This window comes from Triturus cristatus, chromosome 10, assembly GCF_964204655.1.
Source record: "Triturus cristatus chromosome 10, aTriCri1.1, whole genome shotgun sequence".
In the NCBI taxonomy this organism is placed as follows: Eukaryota; Metazoa; Chordata; class Amphibia; order Caudata; family Salamandridae; genus Triturus; species Triturus cristatus.
In genome coordinates this window covers 911,123,767-911,150,863 of record NC_140593.1, presented here as the reverse complement: position 1 = coordinate 911,150,863, position 27,097 = coordinate 911,123,767, and the positions used below count along the sequence as shown (strand labels likewise).

The following is a 27,097-nucleotide window of genomic DNA, read 5'->3' as shown; positions in this document are numbered from 1 at the left end:
ACCTGAATCAGTTTTAAATGAGAAACATGACAAGGGCAGTTTGGGGAAATATAGTTGTAAAGCAGTTCTGGATCCTGTTTTTTTTTTTTTTTCCAAACAACAAGCTGTCTTGTACGTTTGTTGCCATTATTAAGCCAACCTATATGTTGGTTGTTTTCTTTCCCAGATTTGTTAGGCTCAAAAGTCGACAGGACAGACCTGTTCAACGTTTCGTACTAAAAGACTGGTTTAAGAGCCAAATAAATGAATTGATGCAAGAAGCATTGGTAAAGCCTTTAGGTCACAGTTTACGTATAAACGTCGTTTTTTTCTAACGTATTCACATTTAATTTCTTCTGAATTTTACAATGCACTGTAAATGACAATGCCTTTTATGTTTTAAAAACCAACATGTAAATAAAAGGCATTGCCATTTACAATACCAATAGCTCAAAATTGGGTGAATGCGAGACCTATTGCATTGCAAATGCTTGGTTTTTTTTTGGGTGGTGGAGGGTGTTGACGACGAAGTACCATTTGGTGCCCTCCTGTGGAAGCCTCACCTTTGGTAGCCATCTTTGGATTCTTTTTTCTTTGTCATTTGTTTCCATTCTTCCTCCTTATGGTTCTCTTCCTTGGCGGAGGAGGGTGGGATCGCTAGTGAATACAGAAAATACGTCAAGCTGCAAAACTACACCGACAGGTAAGAAACAATTTGTTTTGCAGCATGAATCTTTTCTGGATTCACTATGCTGTGTATAGACTTTGTTGTGGTTTGCTAGTCTTGTGGTGGCCGGGTGGGGGGGGGGTGGGGGGGGGGAGATGAACTTTGGGTTTGTAAATAGATGCTGTAAGACCCTTTGTCCTACTTGTGCTTCCTTGTTCATTTGAATGGCCACACAGTAATATTTAGTGATTGTGTGTACCGGAGACCATGTTGCAGCCATGATAGATATCTTGAATTGGAGTGTTAGCAAGAAAAGCAATTGTTACTGCTTTTTCCTGGTTGAATGCGCCTGTGGCGATTCCTGTAAAGTTTGTCCAGCTTGCTTGTGGCACAGTTGTATGGCTTGTGCTATCCATCTTGCGATTGTGTTTTTGGTTACTGGTCTTCCCAGAAAACTTTTTGCAAAGGATACGAATAACTGTTTTGTTTTCCTGTATTCTTTAGTTTTTTCCACGTAATACAGGACTGCTCTTCTTGCGTCAAGTATGTGTAAAGCTCTTTCCGTTTTGTCCTTTGGATTTTGAATGAAACTTGGTATCTGATTTATGTGGAATTTTGATACCACCTTTGGCATGAATTGTGGACCTATCCTCATGACAATTTCTGTTACTATGTATTTGAAGGTAGGGCTCCTGTAGTGTTAGTGCCTGTAGTTCGCTAACTCTACGTAGTGATGTTATTGCCACTAAAAATGCTGTTTTTATTGTAAGCATTTGCAGTGTTGCTTTGTGCAGTGGTTCGAAAGGTGCCTTCATTAATTGTGCTAAAACAATGTTTAGATTCCATGTTGGTGCTGGCACCATTTTTGGTGGTGCAATTCTTTTTGCTCCTTCCAGGCACCGTTTGACCACCTGTGAGGTGAAGAAACTCTTCCTGGTTTCCCCTCTTGTGTCGCCAGGATTGCGAAGTGTACTTTTAGTGATGTATAGCATAGTTTACTTTGTAGTAAATGTGTGAGGTATTTTAGCACTGTTCTTTCTTTTGTGATTTTTGTTGCGAGACGTTTTTCAAGACACCATTGTGTGCATCTTTTCCATTTTGCTGTGTAACCCTTTCTTCTTGTTGGTTTTCTAGCTTCTCTTAGAATAGCCATTGTGCTTTCCGGTAGTTTGAGATGTGCGAATTCAAAGTCTTCAGGAGCCATGCTGCTAGGCCTAGGCTCTCTGGCTCTGGGTGAAGTACTTTCCCGTCTTGCAATGTTAGAAAATCTTTTCTTGTTGGGATGTTGTGCATTGATCCCTGCAAGATCTCCATGAGTTCCGAGAACCATGTCGGTCTGGGCCATTGTGGTGCTATGAGAATCATTGTCATCCTGCTGATTCTGCATTTGCTGATTACTTTGTTCAGTAATGGTATTGGGGGGAAAGCATACGCAAATATCCCTGGCCAGTCTATCCATAGCGCATTCCCCAGGGACTGGTTGCAGGGTCGCCTGAATACGAAGTTTTGGCATTTTGCATTCTGGGGCGTTGCAAATAGGTCTATCTGTGGAGTTCCCATTTTTTGAAAAGATTTTGCACTTCTGTTTGGTTCAGTTCCCACTCGTGGGATGCTGCTGTTAGTCTGCTCAGCCTGTCTGCTGTAGATTGTCCTTCCCTGGTAGGTGTATCGCTAACCTATCTATTCCTTTTGGGATTGCCCATCTCCACATCTGCTGTGCTAGATTGGATAGTGCTAGAGTGAGTCCCTCCTTGTTCGTTTATGTAAAACATAGTTGTAGTGGTCTGTTCGTATCAACAATTTTTTCCCGTATAGCTCTTTCCGACAGGCTTTTATGGCTAAGAACACTGTTGTTAGTTCCAAGATATTGATGTGTTTCACCGCATCTTGTGGTGACCACAAAGCCCTTATTTTGAGATTGTCCATGTGTGCTCCCCATCTTATTAGGGTAGCATCTGTTGTTATGGTCACTGTTGGTGTTGGTGGTGTGAAAGGTCTCCCCTGTGCTATGTTTGCTCTGTTCCACCATGCCATCGCCTGATGAACCTTGTTTGTGACAACCACTAGATCCTCCCAACTCCCTGTGGCTTGTGACCATTGTGTTTGGAGCCACTCTTGGAACAGTCATGTGTAGATGGATATTGGGAACTAGGTGAATGCAGGATGCCATCATTCCTAGTAATTTCCTCACTGTCAGATGATGCCCCTTCTGGTATAGGGGAGTCTCCTTTAGCAGTGCCGTTATCCTTTCTCGTTGGGGAATGACTTCCCTAACACAGTGTTTATTTTTGTGCCCGAGAACCCTTTCTTGAGTTCCGGTTCTATTGATGACTTCTGCTCGTGTATGGAGAATCCCAGCTGAACTAGTGTCTCCATCACTTGCTGTATATGTTGTTTGCATAGGCTGTATGAATTTGCTCTTACTAACCAGTCATCTAAGTAGGGGTAAACATGAATTCCTTGCCTTCTGAGAAGTGCTGCTACAGCTGCCAGGCACTTTGTGAACACCCTTGGTGTTCATTTCAGACCTAAAGCCAGTACCTTGAACTGGTAGTGCTGTTTATGACAAATCTTAAACATTTGTGTTTTCTGTTCATTGGGATGTGTAAATATGCATCCTTTAAATCTATTGTTGCCAGGTGATCTCCGTTTTGCAACTGGGGTAACACTTCTTGTAGTGTAGTCATTTTGAATCTTTGCGTTTTTACAAACTTATTTAGAAACCTTAGGTCTAATATTGGCCGTAATGTTCCATCCACTTTTTGAATTAGGAAGCATGTTGAATATACTCCGTTGTTCTTTTCTCTGTGCGGTACATGTTCTATTGCATGTTTTCTCTGAAGTTTTTTTGTCTTTTCGACCAGGTAGGATAGTTCTTCTTTTAAATGTGTCCTTTGTTTTGCCCTCCTGTGTGGAGGCTGTTTTGCTAGTTCTATGCAGTAACCGTACTGTATTATGTTTAGAATCCACTAGTCTGTGGTTATTTCTTTCCGCTTTTCTTGAAAAAGTGTTAGTCTGCCTCCTACTGGAGTGGTATGTTGGAGGAACTGTAAATTGGTGTCCACTTGTTCTGTTAACTGCTTCTTTTTGTATGTACTGTCACTGTTGGGCTTTGAGAGAGTACCTCTGTGTGGGTGCAGTCACTTGGTAGAAGTCTGTTGTCCACCCCTTTGTGTCTGACCTCTGGCACGGGGGCGCCCTCGAAAGGATCCTCTTCCTTGATATTGCCAGCTTTGTTGATGTCCCTGTTGTGTGTTCTGGTTCCCGGCTTGGTATGTTTGCTAGTAACCTTGGTGTGAAGTAGTAGGTTGTTGCGTACCTCTTCCTGCTGGCCCCTTGATGGTGTGCCTCTACGCATACCTCTGAACTGCAGGGCTCCCAATGCATCTTGCGATTTCGTAGTCCTTTTTTTAGTTGATTTAATTTGTCATCAACCACCATTCCAAACAATTGCTCACCACTGAATGGAGGATTGATGATGTTGCTCTGCACTTCTGGCTTGCCTCCTTTCAGTTATGCCAATCATCATTTGTCTGCTAGATGTTTCAGTAGCATCAAGGGCAGATTTTAAACATGTGTTTGCAATGCTCTTGCCTTATTCCACCAGGTGGCTTGTTCTTTTTTGGAATTGTTCTGGTAGGTTTTGCAACAGTTCCCCTACCTCTTCCCAGTGCTGGCATGCATGCCTGTTGAGCAATGCATTGGAATTTGCAATGCGCCACTGGTTTGCTGCGCTTCTCTCCATCTCTCTTCCTACAAGGTCCATCCTCTTACTTTCATGGTCAGGAGGTGGTCCCACTGTAGTAAGCACATTTGCCCTTTTCGTTGCTGTTGAGGCAATGATAGAGTCAGCTGGCACTGATCCCCTGATGTATAAAGGGTCTTTAGAGGAGGGTTTGCATTTTTTCTCTGATCTTGGTGTTATAGCCTTGCAAACAGCAGGCTCCTTGAATGCCTCTTTCCCCTGGTCTAATACACGAGGTAGCATTGGTAGGAATTGGTTGCTAGATTGTGAAGGCATCAAAGTCTCCAATAAAAAACAAGATTGAGGCTTTTCTTCCTCTAGCTGAACCCCAGGTTTCTGCAGCCTTCTTTATCACCTGGTAATACATGCCAATGTCATATGGGGGAGATGGCCTCGAAGGATACAATTCAGGCTCTTCTGGCAATTCGGCGTCGAGGTCTTGCCACTGGAACTCTTTAGTCTGCGAGTTAGACTATTCCGCATAGGATTGTTTGTCTTGTTCGGCATCTTCCCCGAAGAAGTAAGAAGCTTCCTCTTCTTCTTCGATTATTTCTGGGGTTCTTGGTGTTATTGTTTCTTCGACAACCCCTTGGGTTTCGGTTTCTCTTTTTTTCGGCGATATCTTGAATTGCTTCAAGCTTTCGTCGAAGTATTTTTTTGCGTTGAAGGATATTCGCCATTTCGACTTCGAGCTTTCTTCTCTTTTTCTCAATCTCGGCCTTATGTGTTCTGGCGCCTAGATTGTCCGATTTCTGTTTTTCGACTGACGACGCCGAAGCGGTTGTCGATTTTTGCTTCGGTCTCTTCTTTTTTTCAACGCCGAGGCGTCTTTCTCCAGATTGTCCTTCGACATGTTGGTTTTTTCGAGGACCTTTGCCGCTCCCGAGTCCTTATCCAAGGATCCTACGGTCTGTTTTTGTTTGGATAAAGCTACGGTCGCCGAATGCTTCGACGCCGAGGATTCTTTTTGTGTTTTAGAGTCTGATTTTTGAGACACTTCTGGTTTTTTCAAGGTCGACAAACCTCTTACCTCCTTCGAAGTCTTCCTCTCGACTTCCACGACCAAAACTTCTGTTTCCTCGTCACCTTCAGGTTCTTTGGCGACGCGGTCTTCCTCCTAATGTCGTACTTTAGAATTTGGGACCGCGTAGGAGACAGGGCCCTACCCCTGTCTATCTCGGTAATAGTGAACCGCGAATGGTTAATGCGGTATGTACAAGTGCTTTCTGTAACGTTTTAGCTATGAATGCACTGTGTATACGCTATTTCACATCACTGCGTGGGTTCCATTTTGTAGCGGTGGCCATCTTATGGTTGCCCTCACATAGGCTATATAGCATGAAGCGAATACGGGCCTTTTAGAGCACATGTGCCTTTCCTTGACTTTTCTGTGACCTGGGCAGCTTGGCTCCGCTGCCCCAGGTCAAACTGGTCTCACGAGTTCCCCGTCCTCTGGCCACCTGTGATTAGCATCAGGGCTTGACACACCATAAAGTCTTTTCATCCTACACAAGCCTCCAGCTAATCTCTTTCACACCTGACTGTTCCTGCTTTATGGCTTGTTTCCCAAAACAGGAGATGCTCATGTTTATTGGGGCCTATCGATATCTGATGTGGGATCTGAGCCTTACTGTGTAAATAATTATGGGCTTGCTTAACTGGAATGTGGGATGGTCATCATGACTCTGCCTTTTCGTTTTGTAATGTATACGTGTAATAGCCATATCGTAAACTTAGGAATGTATGCCTGAGGCAGGAAATTCTGTATTTAAGGAGAAGCCCGTTTCTGTGATTTTCAGCAGTCTCCTGAGAACATACACGCTGTTGTACTTCTAGGACGCCTGTAATTGGTCTGCAGCCAATAAACTGATCTTTGACTTCACCCAGAAGACTCTGTGTTTCTGTAGGTCTGAAACAGGAAGAACCCCGAAGTCATAGGATGTGTTCCCCTGCACCGCTGGGCTTAAAATACCCAGTACTTCAGTTGGCGCCCAACGTGGGGCGATTTCAGCGGTACCGGTCCAAGCCAGAGGTTCGTGAGGAGCTTCGTGTGGAAATTCTGGAGGAAGGCCGCCACTTCATCGACCCCTGCATGTCGACGTGGTCCGAAAGTCTTTTCTGCGAGGTTCTCCACGTCCCGACGGCTACGACGGACTGCTGCCCTGATTAATCGCCCTGTTTTGGACCCTTGACGATTTTGGTAGAGCGAAACAATCGAGAGAGTCTTCTGGTGACGCCATCGATCATCAATATTCAGTTAAGTATAAGTGGAGCGTCTCCTAGTTTGAATTTGGTATCCTTCGGGATCATTTTGATTTGGTGCTTGCAAGTCCCAAAGCCAGAGGACTCGTGTATTCACGAGACTATCGTATTCGATAATCCTTTGACGTTTGAAACTAGACTAGTGAGCGAAGATGCCTGGTTCTAGTGTATTTTGTAGATTGTTTTGTTTGGGTTGTGGAAGGGATTTCCAGTTAGAGGATTCATGTCCGGTTCCTCCAATTGGAACTCCTACTTATGAGCTTTATGTAAAACATGGCGTGGGCCCCATTGCATATAATGAAATATGGATCCGATACACCAGAAATGACGGTGTTTTAAAATGGCCCCAAAATGGTAGTTTCGATACAGATATCTTAGATAATTTGGAAGTTAAATTGTTTAAAAAGAAAGCCCGGCCGGCGATGTTTGATTCTTTCCGCCTATGGCGAAAGGAAGCCAAACAGAAGGAAATAAAGCTAGCGAAAAGGGATAAGAAGGAAAGAGGTATGTCAGTGATGCAAGCAGCTGTGCAATTTAAAGATAATGAGGAGGAACAAATGAAGGAACAGTTACACAGACAGCGCAAACTAGGGATTGATAAATGTTACCCTGTTTTATCACCCCTTGTGCAAGATGAGATAAAAGAGAAAGAAAAAGATTCCCTAATGTCCCATTTGTTAAGTTCGCCACCCCCATATGCGCAAAATGCCACCGCACCTCCACAGCTTGTAAATGCGCAGCCTCCAGTAAATATGCCGCAAGCCTTCCCGCAGCTGCCAGCTCCTCTTCAGCTGGCTCCTATCCCTGCAGTGCAGCCCTCTCAAGGGCCGCCAGTTTTGCTACCTGTTACCCCCGCGCTTTCTGCGACTTTGCCTAGCACGCCAGCGGTTTCCCCTGGCGCTCCTTCTTACACTACCCCGGTACCTGTATCTGAATCTGTTTTTCTTCCCTCTGTCTATCCCCCCGTTTTCGCCTCAACTTCTCCTTCAGCAAGACAACGACTGGCTAATGTAGTTACTAGTTTAATGTCGCCTCTCTTTGGGTCATCTAGTGCGACACCTGGTTTACAACGTAAGCAATTGCGCAGTCAGCTACCTGGTCGCGAAGAGAAAGAGGTGTTAGATCATTTGGCGCGTAGGTGGATTGGTTTCCCTTCACTCTATGATTTGGAACAGGTTGTTAACGTTTTTCACCAATGGGATGCCCCAAAACAGAGGTATGTCTTTGATAAAATGTGTGAATTCCTCTGTGAGGAATTGGAAGATAAGGGTGCAAACCCAACCCCACAGGAATTGTGTCGAGTGCGATTTGATTTCGAAACAGGTGTAATTGTGGGCCCCAATGTAGATAAAGCAGTTGCGACCTTACTGTCCCTCAGAAATGGCGATTGCCAGCAATCATCGTTTAACCAGGATTTCCCTGTGGGGAAAAAGGGAAAAGCGCGACAATACCCTATGAGAGAAGTTCCTCCGGTATGGAAGGAAGCTGTTGCGGCTGATGCCGCTCATGGTATTGCTGCTATGCCAGCACATTTTCAGCGTGTTTGGGTGCATGTCCCATGGAAGAGATCCGAGTAGTTAGCACTTAAATAGACATTGCCTGATCCCCGTAAAAACCCTGCAGGATATTATAAGGAGTTATCCCAAACTGCAGAATCATGTGTAATGAATCTAGCCGACATAGATATGCTGTTTGGGAATGTGGTTCCACAGCATTTATGGGGATCCATACGTAATGTAGATCACGCTGTAGAACTAGGTGACACATGGGCTAATATTGTTGCTGCAGACGCAAGACAAGTTGGTGGTGCAAAACCTGAGCCTTTGGTAGCAGACCTCCCTGGTAGAATTATTACCTACATGAAAACTATAATGCCTGCGATGCGCGTGAATTGGGACAGTGTCCGATTTCTTTACCAGATTTGAAGAAACGTTTATCGACCACAGTGGTCAAGACATGAGCACTGAAGGTGGCCAACGGCTATTTGTTGATAAATTTGTGCAGAATCTACTCCCCGAGTTGTGTAAGAAACTTAAAGACTCAGAAAGTTCTTGGGCTGTTTCCTCTTCAGCGCAAATACTGGCTACTGCACAATATTATGAGAATAGAGACAAAGATGAGAAGGATAGAACAGATAAGAAAATGAAAGAACTAAAGACAAAGGTCCTTTTGCAGCAGGCCTATCCGCCACGTGGAGGACAGAATAATTATAGGCAAACACAAGGTATCTATCAGCAACCCCAACAGTTTCAGAGTAATCAGCAAATGAATGGGTATTATCAACCTCGAATCCCTGTAGGTCCCAACCAATGTTCATATTGCAAAGAGGAAGGACATTTTAAATATAGTTGCCCTAAATTAATGCCGCGTAACAGTAATGCGTATGGCGCAAGAGGTAGAGGTGGTCAGCAATCTCCTAGAGGCAGAGGGCGTGGAAATGTTCTCCGGAACGCGCGTCCTCTTCCGCCTCAAAATACCATGAATAGCTTTGATCAGCAAGCCAACGCGACTGGTAATACAGCTCAGTATTACAATACTGATTATTATGCAGAAGATGACAATGTAGAAGATGATGATTACTAGGACAGCCGTAGACAGAGAGAGGGAGTTGTTTCAGTGCCAGTGGATCAGAGCGGACCTTATGTTAAAGTAACTACAGCAAATGTAACGGAGCCCTTTCTGCTGGATACTGGTGCTGCAAAGAGTTCAATTATGCATTCAAAACTCCCTGGCGCGCCTTTGTCTGGCGAAACAAATGTCTCAGTAGGTTTTTCTGGCGCCCCAGTTAGGAACCCAATTTCTAGTCCTATGTCACTTTCTGTAGGACCTTGTGAGCTAAAAGCACCCCCTCATTCTAACAACAGGTTGTGGTGAAAATTTGCTAGGCTTAGATTTGTTAAAAAGATTGCATGCAACGCTATATTGTTCTCCCTCAGGAGTACAACTTACATTAGGTAAGAAAGTGATTTCCCCAATGTATTTGTCTAAGAATGCAATGCCACCTGAATTGTCATCCCTTCCGGATGCCCTTTGGGCTACTGGTCCCAATGATGTGGGTCTTTTGGAAATACCGCCATATGTGGTCACTTTAAAAGCCAATGTCAGATTGCCACGTATTCCCCAGTATAAGATCTCCAATGAAGGTCAGAAAGCGTTGTTAGAAATTGTCAACGATTTGATTAAAAAGGGTGTAATTGAAGAGACAAGAGGCAACGTTTGCAATAGTCCTGTTTTACCTATCTTAAAACGAACGGACCCTTCACAGCCACCTGTTTACAGATTTGTGATTGATCTTAGAGAGGTTAATAAGATTGTTGTACCACAGTTTCCAGTTGTCCCCGATATAACAGCCTTGTTAACCATGATTCCAGCCTCCGCTGCATGGTTCTCAGTAATCGATCTAAAGAATGCTTTCTTTAGCATCCCAATTGCAGAGGAGAGCAGAGACATTTTTGGCTTCAGTTTAGGAGGTCGCAGCTTCCGCTTTAAACGCGCTCCCCAGGGCTACTGTGAGAGTCCATCAATATACAGTCAGGCTTTAAAAGCGCAGCTTGATGCACTTGTTTTACCTAATGGCGCTATCCTCATTCAGTACGTCGACGATTTACTGATCGCCGCGGATACTGAAAAGATTTGCAAAAACGCTACCTTGTCATTGTTGCGTCATTTGTCTGCCTTCCATCACAAAGTGTCTCTCTCAAAGCTGCAATATTGTCGACAAGAGGTGACCTACTTAGGTCATCTCTTATCGAAGGAGGGAAGGAGACTGACCCCAGAACGAATTCAAGCCATTGCACAGTTGAGTGCGCCAAGAACACAGAGAGAAGTGCGTGCTTTCTTGGGCATTACTTCATACTGTAGGCATTGGATTCCTAATTTCTCCTTGTTGGCAAAACCTTTGTTAGCATTAACATGCAAAGACACACCGAATCCTATTCCATGGTCTGAAGAGTGTCAGAAGAGTTTTGTGGAATTGCGTAATGCATTGTGTTCAGCTCCTGTGTTGGGTACCCCTGACTACAGCAAGCCTTTTACATTGAATGTTCATGAGAAAGATGGTTGCGCATTATCAGTGTTAACACAGCCTTTTGGCGACAGACCGCGTCCATGCGCGTATTTTTCGTCAACCTTGGACCCGGTAGCGAGGGCATTGCCAAGTTGTCTGAGAGCCACAACCGCTGCAGCCATGTCTATTCGACAGTCTGCTGGACTAGTAATGGATAATACATTGATTGTCATGGTTCCACATGCTGTGGACACATTGTTAAACAGGACCAAGACACAACACTTAACTAGTGCGCGATTATCTGGTTATGAGCTGACACTGTTAGTAAACCATATACACATAAAGAGATGCAACACGTTGAATCCAGCTACATTATTACCAATTCCAGCAGACCTAGATGAGATAGAGCAACATGATTGTCTGTTCAGAATGGAAGAAGAAACGAAAGGGAGAGTAGATCTCAAAGATACTCCCCTGACTGAGTGTGATGGTACTTTATGGGTGGATGGTTCGCGTTTCAAGCTTCCGAATGGTGATACGACTGCTGCATATGCTATCACGACTTTGCACACGATTGTTGAAACTGCGCGTGTGCCACAAAATTCGGCTCAAGCAGCAGAATTGATTGCTCTTACGAGAGCATGCGTGTTGTCTGAAGGAATGAAAGTGAATATATACACGGACAGCCAGTACGCCTTTGGCGTGGCTCATAGTTTTGGGCGATTGTGGAAGGAACGTGGGTTCCTGACTTCGCATGGAGCTAAGATTCAGAATGGCAAGTTGGTGAATGATCTCCTTGAGTCGCTGACCCTACCGTTGCAAGTTGCGATTATGAAATGCAGTGCGCACAAGAAAATCACTGATGATGTTGGTCGTGGTAATGCGTTTGCTGATGAAGTCGCGAAAGAAACAGCAAAAGATGTGAAGACTCGAATGTATGTTGCAGGCCCTGCCAGATGGGTTGGTAATGTTGGAATGTGTGAAAACACAATAGAGAGTGTAAAGTCCCTTCAAGCTGAAGCCACAGAGAAAGAGTTAAGCAAGTGGAGAGAAAGTATGGGTAAGTTGGATGAGAATGGCTGTTGGATTGATTTGTCAGAACATAGGCGATGGTTGTTACCTGATGCATATGTGCTTCCAGTGGTTACTATGGCACATGGATTGGCACACATCAGTACGAAAGGAATCTGTAAGTTGTTGGCTCCAGTATGGCAGAATGCTGGAATTCCTAAGTGTGCAGAGAATGTGGTCAAGAATTGTATGGTATGCTTGAAGTACAACCCTGGTAGAGGAACCCCAACTCCAGCTGGTCATTTTGCGCCTCCATCATATCCATTTGAAGTTTTGCAGTTGGATTTTATCCACATGGAAAGATGCAACAACCTGAAATATGTATTGGTGGTTGTTTGCGCTTTCTCAAAATGGATAGAGGCCTATCCTCTAAAAGATAACACTGCTCTATCCACAGCCAAAGCCCTTGTGAAGGAATTTTTCCCTAGGTTTGGAATGCCAAGAATGGTGTGGAGTGATAATGGAAGTGAGTTTGTGGGTAAAGTGATGAAGAATGTGTGTGAGGGACTAGGTATAAAGCAGAAGTTTCACGCTGCAAATCAACCCAAATCAGCTGGATTAGTGGAGCGCTACAATGGCGCTCTAAAACTTAAATTGGCCAAAATCCAAGCGAGCACCAGTCTTAAATGGCCTGACGCCCTGCCTTTAGCACTCCTGTCCACTAGAATGACCGTGCATTCACGGGTGGGACTTAGTCCCTACAAGGTCGTTTTTGGCCGCCCGGCCAATGTTTGGGGTGTGCCAAGATCGACGAAATTCAGTGAGATCGAGCATCCAGTATTACTTGATTACTTGTATGATTTGACGGTTAAACTGCGTGTTTTACACCAACAGGTGCATGATACTCTCCCTCCGGCTTCTGAAGCTCCAGGACACCCTATCGACCCTGGCGCCTGGGTCTTGGTGAAAAACTTCCAGCGGAAAACCCATGAGGAGCCCCGCTGGATTGGCCCTCACCTCGTACTGCTGTCGACAAGATCAGCCGTTCGAGTGAAGAGGAAAAGGAACTGGATCCACGGCGCCCACGTGAAGAGGATCCCTTTGCCTCTGCCGTATGACCAGTGGGTCCAGGAGGGTATCGCGGACTCTGAAGCAGACAGTACCTCGTTTTGTGCCGTTCAGTGATGCACGCATAAAAGGCACAGCTTCAGCGCAGGAAAGTGACGATATTTTGCAAGAAGCTGTGCCACCGTCAGCTCGATTGGACACTACAGAGCCTGAACTCTTGTTTCAAGATCAAACAGTGCCTGGCCGTTTTCATTACAATCTGAGGCCAAGGCCCATGGACAAATAAATATTCTTTTTCTTTTACCTTTTTATTTTTTGATAACCAGAGCTCTCCCATCTGAAGGACTTTCTTGATTTTTGTTTTTCGAACCACCATCCGGGTTCAGCCGCAGGGTCGCGGTGCCAAGACTTTGGGGTACAGGCCGAAGACGTTAGGTCGACGGTTCTGGTTGGTCTAGGGCGTTCCCTGGACTGACAGGCGTACTCCTTAGCAGAAGATACTCACCCGCCACGAGCGGCACGATTAGAGGATGGAGTTTTGTAAGATGGAGAGACTCACTGAGGAAATGAACTTTAAAACAAGAATGTGTAAAATCATGACACGCAAACGTTTTGTATTATTATGCCTGTTTGTATTATGTAGTATGGTAGTGTTTACTGTAGGATTAGTATTCTTCTCCTCTCAAGAGCCCATTGCCCCCACTGTACAGCCTATACCTCCTCCTACTATCTCCTCACACTCTTTTCACCCTCTGCCTGAACACGAACAAGTTAGACGATCAGCGTTTGTGAATAACTCGTTTATTCAGCTCCTGCACCAGCATCAACTAGTCATGAATACAACAAATTGTTGGGTGTGCGGTTTAATGCCACATACCAGTAATAAGGGTATTCCCTATCTGGTGCTGCCGTATAGTTACAATGGATCGTCATGGGCATTCCAGACCATGTTTCTCTATGCACTAGATGCCTACTCCCCGCGACAACCGCGTTCCATCAGACCTAGCACCAATAACAAAGCTTTAGTGAAAGGAGTTGCCGATATGAGTAGAGATATCGATGCATACTCATCCATTCCCAAAGAAGAGCTGAGAGCTTATGTAGGGTGGAACGCGACGGGGTATAGTATTAGTCTAGGTGAAAGACAGCGGAAAATCTCATCCCCAATCTGGGTCGTACCCCACATAGGTCGGTTCTGTTTGCAAGGTAATGGTCAGAATCCTAGAGCTCAACTGGGAAGAAGTGACTGTACTGAAACGTACACTTTTCCGTCACAGTTTTCCCCTGCGTTTTTGGCTGCCAAGGGTACATATTTTATCTGCAATGACCGAGCATATACATGGTTGCCCCCCGATTTCTCGGGCACATGTTATATTGCAAATCTGCTACCGCCAACATTTACTGCCGCCTCCGACTATCACAAGACCAGAGTTGTGAGAGGCGTGATTAGTAAGGAGGATACTGCCGGTAAGGAAGCGGGAGATTTCTTTTTGGGTTTCCTGCCGTTTTGGGGACCTATGGTTAATAGTGGGAACCTGAGACAACTGACTCGTGTGGTTGAATCCACTGTTAATGTTACGGCTGGTGCCCTTGGTAATTTGACAGCTGAGCTCCAAGCGGATCGCATCATGACTTTGCAGAACCGCATGGTTCTAGACGTCATACTTGCAGACCGTGGTGGGGTATGTAAGGTTATCCAATCTAGTTGTTGCATTTTCATACCAGACGACGCTCCAACAGTCTATCAAGCCATCTCCAAACTGCATAAAATATCTGAGTCCATACACGTGGATAAAGGAGATTGGTCACTGGTGGGGTGGTTCTGGGAACTGATATCTGCCTGGGGTTGGAAAGTTCTGATGGTCATTGGAATGATCTTAGCCATCCTTTTCCTGTTCTGTCTGTGCATACAGTGTGCTCCCGCGATATGTGGCCTCTGTGCTACATTATGTGTAAGGAAACCTGTATCGAGGGACGAGCTAAGTAATAGGATGATGCTACAGCAACATCTCCATGACTTCATGAATATTGACCTAGACTCGGATTGAAATGAGTATAGTTATTGCCTATGTAAGGGCAAAAGGAGGGTCTGTCGTACTTTAGAATTTGGGACCGCGTAGGAGACAGGGCCCTACCCCTGTCTATCTCGGTAATAGTGAACCGCGAATGGTTAATGCGGTATGTACAAGTGCTTTCTGTAACGTTTTAGCTATGAATGCACTGTGTATACGCTATTTCACATCACTGCGTGGGTTCCATTTTGTAGCGGTGGCCATCTTATGGTTGCCCTCACATAGGCTATATAGCATGAAGCGAATACGGGCCTTTTAGAGCACATGTGCCTTTCCTTGACTTTTCTGTGACCTGGGCAGCTTGGCTCCGCTGCCCCAGGTCAAACTGGTCTCACGAGTTCCCCGTCCTCTGGCCACCTGTGATTAGCATCAGGGCTTGACACACCATAAAGTCTTTTCATCCTACACAAGCCTCCAGCTAATCTCTTTCACACCTGACTGTTCCTGCTTTATGGCTTGTTTCCCAAAACAGGAGATGCTCATGTTTTTTGGGGCCTATCGATATCTGATGTGGGATCTGAGCCTTACTGTGTAAATAATTATGGGCTTGCTTAACTGGAATGTGGGATGGTCATCATGACTCTGCCTTTTCGTTTTGTAATGTATACGTGTAATAGCCATATCGTAAACTTAGGAATGTATGCCTGAGGCAGGAAATTCTGTATTTAAGGAGAAGCCCGTTTGTGATTTTCAGCAGTCTCCTGAGAACATACACGCTGTTGTACTTCTAGGACGCCTGTAATTGGTCTGCAGCCAATAAACTGATCTTTGACTTCACCCAGAAGACTCTGTGTTTCTGTAGGTCTGAAACAGGAAGAACCCCGAAGTCATAGGGTGTGTTCCCCTGCACCGCTGGGCTTAAAATACCCAGTACTTCACTAACTGGAAAGGCCCAGGTCTCGCAGCGATGGTGGTGGTCCTTGGCCCTGCATGCTGCAATTGGCTCGTCGCTGCCTTTCTCTTACCCTCAACGCATTTGAGGTGAAGACGGAGCAGGCGTTACAGTCGTCGCTTCGATGGTCCAGCGGCAGGCACAGGTTACAGACCGGGTGCTGATCCTTTTGAGCGTATTTGTGGTGACCGTTCTTACAAAACTTGAATGGCGTTTTGTCCATTACCGTGCCCAGGGAGACCCCTGCATGTGCATTATCAGGTCGTCAACAAAGTTCTGGATTTCTTCTCTTCGTCAAACTGCGGTCGTCCTAGATTTAAAGCTGAAAATGGAAGAATCCGCTCTACTGGTTTTTCCCACGATGATTCTCTCCAATCTCAGGAGCTTCTCTGTATCGATCCAGACCCAATGGTGGAAAAAAGAATCTGAAGATGGCTACCAATGGTGGAAAAAAGAATCTGAAGATGGCTACCAAAGGTGGGGCTTCCGGAGGAAGTCCGTCGACGTCACAGAAGGGCACCAAATGCTACTACGTCGTTGACGCCCACCAACAACAAACAAGCATTGGCATAGTCAATAGGTCTCGCCTTTGGGACCTTATAAGTGTTTAGCCATGCAACAGTTGCATAACTAAATTCTTATAAGGTCACAAAAGCGAGACCTATCGGCTATGCCAATGCTTGTTTTTTTCTGGGACTGAGCAACACATCCAAATTTCTTACAGTGCATGCTTATCTATTAGATACGGTGTCTGAAGGTCAAAATCAAGCCTTTAAGTACATGTGAAGTGCCAACAAGATGTGAGTTAGTTTCCCTTACACTGCCTTTACATCTGGGTTAGAGGCTAAAGGTAGATTCAAGTCTGGCCTTTGCTATAGCTCAGCTGGAGTCTGAAATACCAAAGCTTCCTTCTCACCTAAACGTTGCTGGTTAGAATGTGTTTCAAAATTACACCAAGAAGAGTTCAGCATATTATACTGTGGGGCCAAGCTTCTTGTCCGGGTGGACAGCATCTACCCCGTGAAAATAGTGGGTGGACACCGTGTACCTGCTTGTACCTCCGACTTGTACCCTGCCAATTTTAACCTGTTGTTCGCTCCCTGCATTTTGTTCCTCAGAACCGTGTTTGGCAGTGCAGGTATCGTAGGCCAGGCTGCCTCAATCTGATATACTGGTTTGCGAGGTCCTCCACTCCGTCATTTACCACTTAAGTTAACCACTTTATTTCTGTATAAAAGGCAGTTTATTTAATGCCACAATGTGCCAATAGACTTTAAAAGTCTGTAAGGGGTAGAGAAGAGGTAAAACGTTTGGAAAGGAAAAAAGAATAAAAGAAATTGATCAACTCAGGTGAAGGGCTTGGGGAAGTGGAGTCACAGAAGAAGTGCAACATTTTATGTCTGTTAGATTTCCTATTTTCAAGCATGAAAATCTCACTCAGTCCATTTTATTGCTTTGGATTCTGGTACTTTTAGTCTTCCTTCTCATAATTTCCCGATATTTCTGTAGGGAAAAGAGAACAGCGAATGCAACATACACGGTTTATGGTCTGTATAAATGTGTTGTAGTTAAATGTGCATAGGCACTTCAGTTTGCAGTCTGAGACTTAGAGCTATTGGGATGCTTAAACATAGAGAGGTGTCCTTCTATAAAAAAAAAGTTATGCGCATGCCAGCCCACATGAAAGCAAGTGCTACGCTATAACAAAGCGCAGCGTCCGAGTACAAAAAAGTTATGTACGCGGCAGTCCTTGAACCCGTATGTTAAGCATGTCTGAAAATGAACAGATGCAATACTGCAGACCACACACAACTGATGGAGAAGGAGTGAAGGTTGGGTGAGGGTAAACAAGGAAAGAAAAAGAGGAGGGAGATATTTAATAGAACCGTCTACACTGGCAACTGTTTGCATTCGTAAAGAGTAATCAGATTCAAGCCTGAGATCCAAGGAACTGTCAAAACATTTTAAAATATGTACAACCCCCATCACTGTGTGTAGCACAGTATGGAACGTTTGTACCCACAAAATCGCGTCCACACCTTCACGAACTGTCCCGAAGAGCGTCCAGTTGTGACAGGCAGGTAAGGGCAAGTTAACAGTTGTGGCGAACTGTATTTAAGCTAAGGTGGGAATGGGACATATCTGACTTAGCTACACTCTTTGGTTGTCATGTCGTTATTTAAATCAAAAGCAGTTTTTAATGGAAAGGTGCCAAAATACATATAAAGAGATAAAATACAACAAGTACATAATCGCCCACCATTATAATATCTTGAAAAAAGGCTGTTCTCTCTTTGATGTGGTAAAGCAGAGTTCTCCCTACAATTGACAGATAAGCCAGCTCAATGCATTGCGAACAAGAGTGCATGCAGCAGAATACATCCGATAACATGCCGCGAGCTGGGTGAAGGTAGAAGAGCGTTCACGTACCCTTGAGGGAGCGTGACACGGTGAATTCCTATAGCTGAGCTACACAGCGTTTTTCACGATTGGTGAGGTGGGAGGGGGTCGGGTGGCAGCAGCCACGTCTGATAACTCGCCCCACGAAAGAGCGCTTATGATTAGCAGTCTGGAGTAGGGCGGGATTCGCCCGCTGCCACCCAAATATTATCTTGCCAGTGAAAGTCCTGGGGGTGTTGATTTCTTTATTGGTGGCCGGAGATGGGTGGGTGGGGCCTCATGTGCTCAGGACAATCTAATCTCAGCCAGCACGCTAACAAACAAAGGGGGACATAACTGGCCGCATGAGCCAGCACAAAATTCAAAGGCCAGGGCACACTAGTCCTACAGTCCGGATTCTCCTCTTCGAGAGGGCCGTACCAATGACCTCAACCAACCCTTGCACACTGCAAGCCCTAAGGCACACCTGCGCAGAGTGGGGCAGTTTAAAGCAATAAACTCCCTGCCTTTATGCTCGCTGGCTGTCAAATACAATTTTTGGTCAAAGGCAGAGCTTGAGTACCAAAAACTAAAACACATCTGCAAGCCAAGAAGGCTTGGCAGGGAAGGGCCCATTGGACGCTGAACAGCAAGGAATGTGGCGTTCTAATATTCTTAAAAAGTGACCCTCTTTTATCGCCAACTGCAGGTGTGCTGCTGCACAAACACTTTCCAACAAACCTGCTGCCTCCACCCAACGTACCGTGTGTCTATAGTCATGAAAAATAATATCCTTATACTCTGTGGAAATGGAGATGTAACAAAGTCATATGTTTGCTAGCATATTATGTTGGACACGTATAATTTACATGTAATAAAACGTAAAGACCTTCCACCACTGGGGTCTGCAAGCACTACATAAAATCCAATTGTTTTATGATGCATGGCAGCATATTAATATAAACATTTGCGAGACTTGCAATCGCTTTTGTAAATCTAAAAGCAGGCGCAGTGCTCATACAAAGCACGGTGCTGGTGCATATAAAATGCACATGGCGTCCCTAGCCACCAAGGTATTTAAAACGAGCATTGGCCGCTCGGCAGTAAAAGTAACGCCGCGCGGCCGTAAAAGGGAAAGTCATCGCAATTGCTCTGAAAGCGAAAGTGATCGCGATGACGCGCTAAAGCACGAGTTTTCAAAGTGCTGCTGAAGGCTAGCGGTTCACGCGTGCACAGCTCGCGTGAACGCAAGCGCTAGGCCAGCCAGCAGCACTGTGAAAACTCACCTCCAAAATGTCTCTCCGAGCCAGCGCATGCGCTGGGCTCAGCGAGACCTAAAAAGGGGGGGAAATACTACAATCCCGGACCCAATCACTAGATGGCGGAATAATGCACAGCATAGTGAATCCAGAAAAGATTCACGCTGCAAAAATAGTGTTATCGGTTCAAAGGTAAGTACTTTGTTGTGGGAGTTGGTATTTAGGGGTTAGACTCAGGGGTACCCCAGTGTCAAGGATGCACTCTTGTTACACCCTCAGCGGCACTAGGGCGGCCGGGTGCAGAGTGCTGAGGCCCAAACTTATCCAATAGGGGATGGGGAGCCACTTTGTTCTGCACCAAAACATGCAGCCTGCAAGGGCAGTGTGTGAGTGTAATAGTACAGGGCCTCTAAGGGTGGCAAAATAAATGCTGCAGCCCTTAGAGGCCATCCCTGGCCATTCTATTAATGCAGTTTAGGGAAAGAACATAGGCCCTGGGTACTGGGATGACAGGAACCCAGGGCACACTCAGTCAAAGTACATCAACAGTTTGGCAAAAAGTGGGGGCAACCATGCAAAAAGCGGGCACTTTCTTACATCTGGGAAACAAAGAAGGGGAGGTTTCGCTATGATATTTTACACTTCTGTTTTATAAAAAACTTTAGTGTATTGGTACCTCACATCCCTGAGAAATTATCTAGTGGAAAAAGAACAAATCGTAGAAGTGCTGGAGGGTGTGGGAGCTCTGGGTACATTGATACATCTCCTACAGCACTGTACAAAATTGTAAAGATTTTTGGAAAGGTCAGAAGCAGCAAGCAAAATTTAAAGACACTTGTAGTTCGGTCTAGGGCTTTAAGCTTCCTGACTGGCTTAAACTACATTCACAAAATGGAAAGCGATGACCCTTTCTATAAGGATGGCTGTGCAGGCCTTAGAAATTCTGTGAGGAGAACTCATTGTGGGGAGATAGGATGTTCTGACTATTGGGATATGCTGGTGACGGAAAAGTTATTTTTTTCTCTTTAGAACAAACATAGCTTTTGACTCCAATTAGTCGCCATTTCTTGTCATACCTAGCAGAGAACTATAGCAAATGTAATTACATTGTTATCTAGGGATTCTTAGAGCTGTGTTGTCAGACTTGACCCATATACCAAGGAAAAGAGATGGGTCCTGCAGGAGGACGACGATTGAAGATTCATATGAGGTATGAGCTTACGTGCACTTTGATAGACTTAAATCTGTTTCTTTATTAAAGGATGATGGACGTGTGAGGACATTTCTGGGGTGAGAGTGCAGGAGGTGTTATGTTTAGTGACGCTGTAACAATATTTTAAAGTCTTCACTAGCCGATTGGTTATAAGCAAAGCTATGCATTTGACAATATCATTAAAAATATTAGTTTAATCCTTAAACTAAAGGCTGAAGAGGTGGAGAAGTAGAGGTGTACGATAAATAAAAGTTCAGAGAACCTAGATCCTCTTGCTAAAAGTAATGTGATGGAGTTTGAAGATAGAACCATTCCTTGGATGTCAAAGAAAACTATTGTGAAGATTCACACTTCAACCTTCAGAATCTCCTAGGGATTTACGACAAGGCAAAATGATCACTTTTTGCTGGACAGATTAAAACCCAATCTTGGATACGGGTAAAAAGTAAGACTCCAAGCTGTACTGGAGCAGGTGTAGCAGTACTGTGATCTTTATGCTTTTTCGTTCTCTCAACTTTTCATTGTCTTGTACTAAGAAGAATTGTCCAAAGGACAACCTGGCACAGAAACGTGTTCCTGAGACTTGAAGCTTTTGCTCTCACACTTCAGTATGCTATATGGGTACCAGCAAGAGGTTTCAGCATTTTTCAGGCTAATGTGTGCACCACACCAGACTCGGGCATAACCAATACCAAAATACCAGAGCAGTGGGTGCAATTAAGACATTCAACAAGGATTTAACTTCGGGTGTCTGATCAACCCAGAGTGCTTCCAGACGGTTCGAAGATGTTCAAAATTATAAGCAGATCTGTACAGTAGTGTAAGCATGTAGCAGGACACCAACTTTGGTGACCGAGTGCTCTCCTACCAAGAGATGCTAGAGGATTTATCCACTAAACATTCATGTGAAAGTCCTAAAGAGTTGGGACAGGACACTCACGCTTGCGCAGAGAACCAATGCTTAAAAGATTACTATGCCTGGTCTGAAATCCATCTTCCCCAAAAGTGCAAGTATAGGCGCTCTGTTACAAAGTTGATGCATTGCTGCTTCACCAGACCGACCATCAATTACCTTCCTGCACAGAAATTAAAAGCAAGAACTTACTAGATAAAATCTGCCCAAGCAACAAGACCCGCTAGTCTGTTTTGAGATCAGCTGCTAAGAAGTTGCTCAACTCATCAATTACTTAAAATCATTCTACATCATCACGTGCAGAAGCGGGAGACAAGTTCTTAGTAAGTGTAACAAACCGAAAGTGAACTGGGACCATAGGTAATCATGGGGAGAGGGGTAGGCAGCAAGGTAAGAAGGGGAGGCACGTGTTGGGCCCATTAACAAAAAAGTCTTAAAAGTAACAGTCTTTTGAAGAAACATTTATCGGTCCTCTTAGTGTAAACATACTCAACCATCTGGGATGAATTATTGGCAGAGTACGGAGGAAAATAAATGCTTTGAATCAGGGAAGCAAGTTGACAACACTGACTAAAATTATCAGCGCTGTACAACAATTTCAATTTGCGCAATTAGCCTCTTCCTATATCAAAGACGGACCAAACCCATTAGCACAGGCAACATATCTCTGCTCCATTCACACACTCATGAGAAGTTTCCAAATTCATTTAATCAAGTAAGTGTGAGGGAAGCAGAAGTTTTGTTCTGTGCGTACCCACAATATGGGGCTATCGCCTTCAAACAATCACAGGAAATATTGACTTCTACCATATCATGAATACCGGTCTTTTTAAAAGTCCTTTAGGACACAGGATCCACTAATGAAATGTTCCCTCTTCAATCACTAAATCAGTCAGGATAACAATTTTCAGAAGCAATACTAAACGGAGATATGCAAACAGGGACCTGGTTAAAAACTACTTCTTTATTTGCATACTGAAAATAATTTTAGCTTGTGTTCTTTCTGTGGCAATATGAATAATAATCTAGTTTATTTTATCTGTTTATTTTCTAAATGGGATTTATTTGCACTTATTTAAAAGTCCAATTCTGAACTTTTGTTGTAAAGCGCATCCCTCCTCGCAAGCCTAAAAATATTGTCTTTTGAACCCCAAGTGGGTTGTATGCCACAATATTATATACAACTAACAAACCTTCTGAAAAATATTGTGGCCAAAATATAGTTTGCAAACATATTGTCCTAATGAGTGTAGATTTTCTCTGTTTAACTCAAATTTGAAGATATTTTTAAGAACTATAAATGAAATACAATATTTTTGTCAGGCGATATTCTGGGTAAGAAATTTTGGCTTCGAAATATGTTGATGAAGAGGCTTGAGCAGAAAGAAAACAGAACATTGGATGATTGGATGGTTGGATACAGGATGAGGATGAATAGATTTACCCACATTTTCGCTCCAACAATATTTTCTGATCTAGTCCTATCCAGGGTTTTAGAATACTGTATTTAATGCCAAGCATCGGGGGAGGGATAACGGTTTTAATGGCATGTGAACATTTAAAAAATAAGCATGCTATATCCAATATAAGGAAAAGTAAACAGACAAACTGATCGAGAGAGTAAATCTGAAGTACTGAAACTGGATACCGCCCTAAACGTTATCCATCATTCACACAAGTGTATTTCTGAACTTCAGGCAGGCTCAACACTGATTTGGTACATGCATACTATTTGCTTGTTTTAATTGCTAACTCCTCGTTGTAGGATAATATTTAGGAGGAGAAACACAAAAAAAAAAAAATCACTCAAGGGTCAAGGGTTAGGTATAGGTGGCCCGCAGAGTTCATGAATATACATCAGGGAGAGCCAAGTAGCAGAGTCTGCTTCAGGAAAATACATTAAATAAATAGCAACAAATACCAAAGAACTGAAACGTTTCTTACGCGGTCAAATCTTTACTGGCTCGTAAACCCCACCCTTTGTTGTCAGTCAAGATAACTTCCACATCTGCATGCTGTTTCCTCTGGAACCTCCGATTTGAACAATACTCTCCGTTTGGACATCTGGAAGAACTGCAAGCAATAGAAGGAAGTGTCATTTAAACAAAAAATGTTTACCCAACAGTGGCAGAAAAGACTGGCCATTAGGCTATGTACTAGGTTTGGAATATTTGGAGTATGGCATGTAAAAAAGCTACACACTGCCTAATTCAGAGATAGCAAACCTACGGCAATGCTGTTGAAATCTGCTAAATGACAAACACAACATGAAATAGCTAGCACACCACCAGTCCGCTCAAACGAATTCACTGAAGGACAAATAATGATAAATGCAGGACCGCACAGTTTCACCCATCTATTAAGAGGACTTTTGCCCCAACAAGGAGTATCATTTTTGGACTGAAAAACTCTCAAGAATTCTACAACTAAAGGCCAGGCTGTATATGGCATAGGTTGAGCCCACATTTTGGGCCCTCGACCAAAGCATATTGTATCCATTGGAGGAAAATATTTCAACAAAATATTTCAACATAACATGGGACGATACCAGAAGTTCGGAAAACGACCATTTCTCAATAAACAGGAGAATAAAATAAAGTCTCAACAGGGCTAATAATACTTTTAACAGCATGATATTGCTGCTTGTTGAAAGTTTGAACTCAGAGGCCAAGCAGTGAGTGGCTAATGACGTAGAACTCTTTTACACACTGGAGCAAGTGAGATACACAGTTTATAAGTCATTTTTCACAACAGACACTGTTCAAACCACATGTACCTATAAACAATACCCACTGTTGTTGTGGTGAAGGACTACAGGCAGATAAGATACATGTGTTACCGCTCTTCTTTAAATCCCTAATCCACCCCCCAAAAAATGTATTAAAATAGCAGCGGGCAAGAAAATTACTCAGACTTTTACTCTCCATCAGCAGTGCTGGCATCAAACAGAAGTACACATATGTCTAAGGCAGTGCAAGCATCAGCCACAGAAGAAAGGGACTAGAAGCAGCATTCGCACAAGCTCGACTCACATATAAAAGACAACATGAGCAATAGCAGTGCAATCTTCACACACAAGCCCTCCCACAAGGTGCTGTAAACGGCAAAACAGCAGGCTTACACTTTGCTTAAGGAAAGAAGATAAACATATGTAGGAGCAATACACACAACCTGCATCCAACCAAACCCAAATAAAAGGTGCACGCTTAACTTAAACACAAAGAATATATACAGCTAGCAGAGGCACAACCGTATCCTGCACTCCACAGGCAGAGCACAAGTCAACAATTCTACAAGCTTCCCCCTCACACAATCATCCCAGAAGTAAACATCAGGGTAAGGTTCCCTCTGATACAGCACGAGTATTGCACAGAAAGCACGCTTCAAGCCAGAGACAGACAGACAGACAGACACACACACATTTTGAAATTTTACAGAGTTTTGCTCCACCAGCAAAAAGTGACCAAGTTCTGCACATAGAAGCAAAACAGCCGACATACAGAGCAGCTTATTTCAATGGCTGTAGGACAACACACCGACAAGCCGTTGCTGGCAGTCCGACCACCGGATTATATTTCCGGCAGTTGGACTAACAGCGGTCAGGGGGAAGACCCCACCATGCCAGGATCAGTGATCTTGACGGGAGGTGGTCGGAATCGTATCCCCGAATGGCGGCTGAGCCAGCGCCGCCGGGATTATAATATCCCTTTGTAAGATAATGGGTTTCTGTTGCAGTACCCCCCCCCCCCCCACCACTGTTTGCCTGGCTTTTGATGCAACTTTCACTGAGGTGTACTAAGTCCTTCCTTTCCAGGTTCCCAGTACCAGTGTTCTTTACCTAAAACTATACCACAATGGACACAACTTCAATTACCCCTGTAAGTCACTAGCAAGTGGTACATAGGGTACCTAGGACATGGGTACCGAAGATGGTCCTCTGGGGCAGCAGGACTGGTTGTGCCACCCTAGAGACCCCTCACCAAGACTATGCATACTACCACTGCAGCCTACATTCCTTGTTTAGCGGAGAGCATTCTCTAAAACTGCCTGTAAGCTGCCATACGAGCACCATTTAAATAGGCAGAAATTTAACTGACTGCTTTGCATTATGCATGCATAGTTCAGACATCATAAGGAAGTGTTCATTACTAAATTGAGTACTTCACAAATGTTGGCAAATCAGCAAGCAATTCACTAGAAAAAAGTTGTTACTCATTTTAGGTTTGGGATAGAAGCACTTTAGCTATTAAAAAGCAGAGATGCAGCAACAAGAATTGAATTTGTTAATGGCTAAAAGTGTGTAATGACCTTACCGTAATGTTTCATCTGTAACTATTCACTTTCTAGCCACTTCCAAAACAAAACTGTCCTAAAGAAATAGCAACCAAACACTAGTTTCTCAGTTGAGAACTTACCATTCAATCATGAGCAAGCGATTCAGACAGTCTTCTCCACATGCCACCTGCCCTTCGGCCCGCTCTTCTTTGGAAAGCAAGGGACACTCACACTGCATTCTCTTAATGTCACGATGTGTCTTGTTTTTCTTCCTTTGAAAGAAAATATTGAAAGTCAGTGATAGAAAGAACCAACTGTGGAGGGCAGCGACCAGTGGAAATCATACCATGAAAATACAGTTCACAAGTCCCCCTCTGCAAAAGGACTGCAATTTCAATAATCCAAGTGCAAGGTGAGGGGTGAGGTAAATGCATTTGTGTACATGTATAAATCTTTTAGTGCTTATGAAACATACTGATCAAACAACCCTGGATGCTCTTTTAACCAAGTTGTATCGAAATTGGCTACAAGAGTTTGAGAAAATGTACCCTTTCTTTAGACGCCTCTATTCTGCACTGGGTAACAGAAAACACATCTGCTACTCTAAGAGCTTATCTAGTCACTGAAATCCAGCTAACTACCATGAGTAAGACAAAGTGCTCAAGTAGGGTGCTGGTACTTGCCAGACCAGTGTGGCCTATAAGATCCACTAAGCAGATGTAAATATTTTGACTGAGAAGAATAAGTGCAGCCGAGAAGTTCTATAACACTTATGTTTGCTCAATTTATCAATTGCTGTAAATTATGAAAAAGAAAATCCATTTCACACACATTTTTTGTGAATAACATGGCACATGCTTTCAAACAAATGTCTAGTGGAAGCATATAGGAAGAAGGCAGTGTTTTCCCAACAAGAAAAGGGCTACAAATTATAGTCAGAGAAAAGTGTCATTTTGTTGCCTAGAAAATGTATTTTAGTTGCTATGCATCAGCGTAGTATAATCCCAATAGGAACTCAACAAGATCTCATGGGATCCTGTAGGGGATGCTCAGGATTATGAGAATGTGGAAAAAAGGAAAACTACAAATTTGGCTAAGGTTTCAGAGTAGGGTGCTATTGGTAAGGGATGAATGGTTTTCGGGTCCATGAACCTCTAAGCACAGAGGATCAAGTCTGCAGAGATACACTCTCGTAACTGCGTAAGGCAATATGCTCGTTATATTAATGCGGGCTTTCGGAGTAAGGAGACCTACGATTGCTGCCACTTGATTAATTTCAAAATGAACACTCTCAGTAGTATGTAGTGCAGTTGGGAAATATCAGTTCCTTCGTAAGCGCATGCTTTGAGCTCTGAC

The 27,097-nt window shown here is 44.0% G+C and overlaps 1 protein-coding gene across 3 annotated transcripts in view; it reads right to left on the bottom strand.

Annotated features, from left to right (window-relative positions):
* SETD2 (SET domain containing 2, histone lysine methyltransferase) overlaps positions 1–27,097 on the bottom strand; it is a 1,034,666-nt gene that overhangs the window by 885,937 nt on the left and 121,632 nt on the right. For all 3 annotated transcript variants that reach the window (XM_085628742.1, XM_085628741.1, XM_085628740.1), the window contains 2 exons: positions 25,882–26,013; positions 23,411–23,539 (listed from right to left, as the gene is read on the bottom strand). In XM_085628742.1, coding sequence (XP_085484868.1) covers positions 23,411–23,539; positions 25,882–26,013 — 261 coding nt within the window. The remainder of the gene's footprint in view (positions 1–23,410; positions 23,540–25,881; positions 26,014–27,097) is intronic.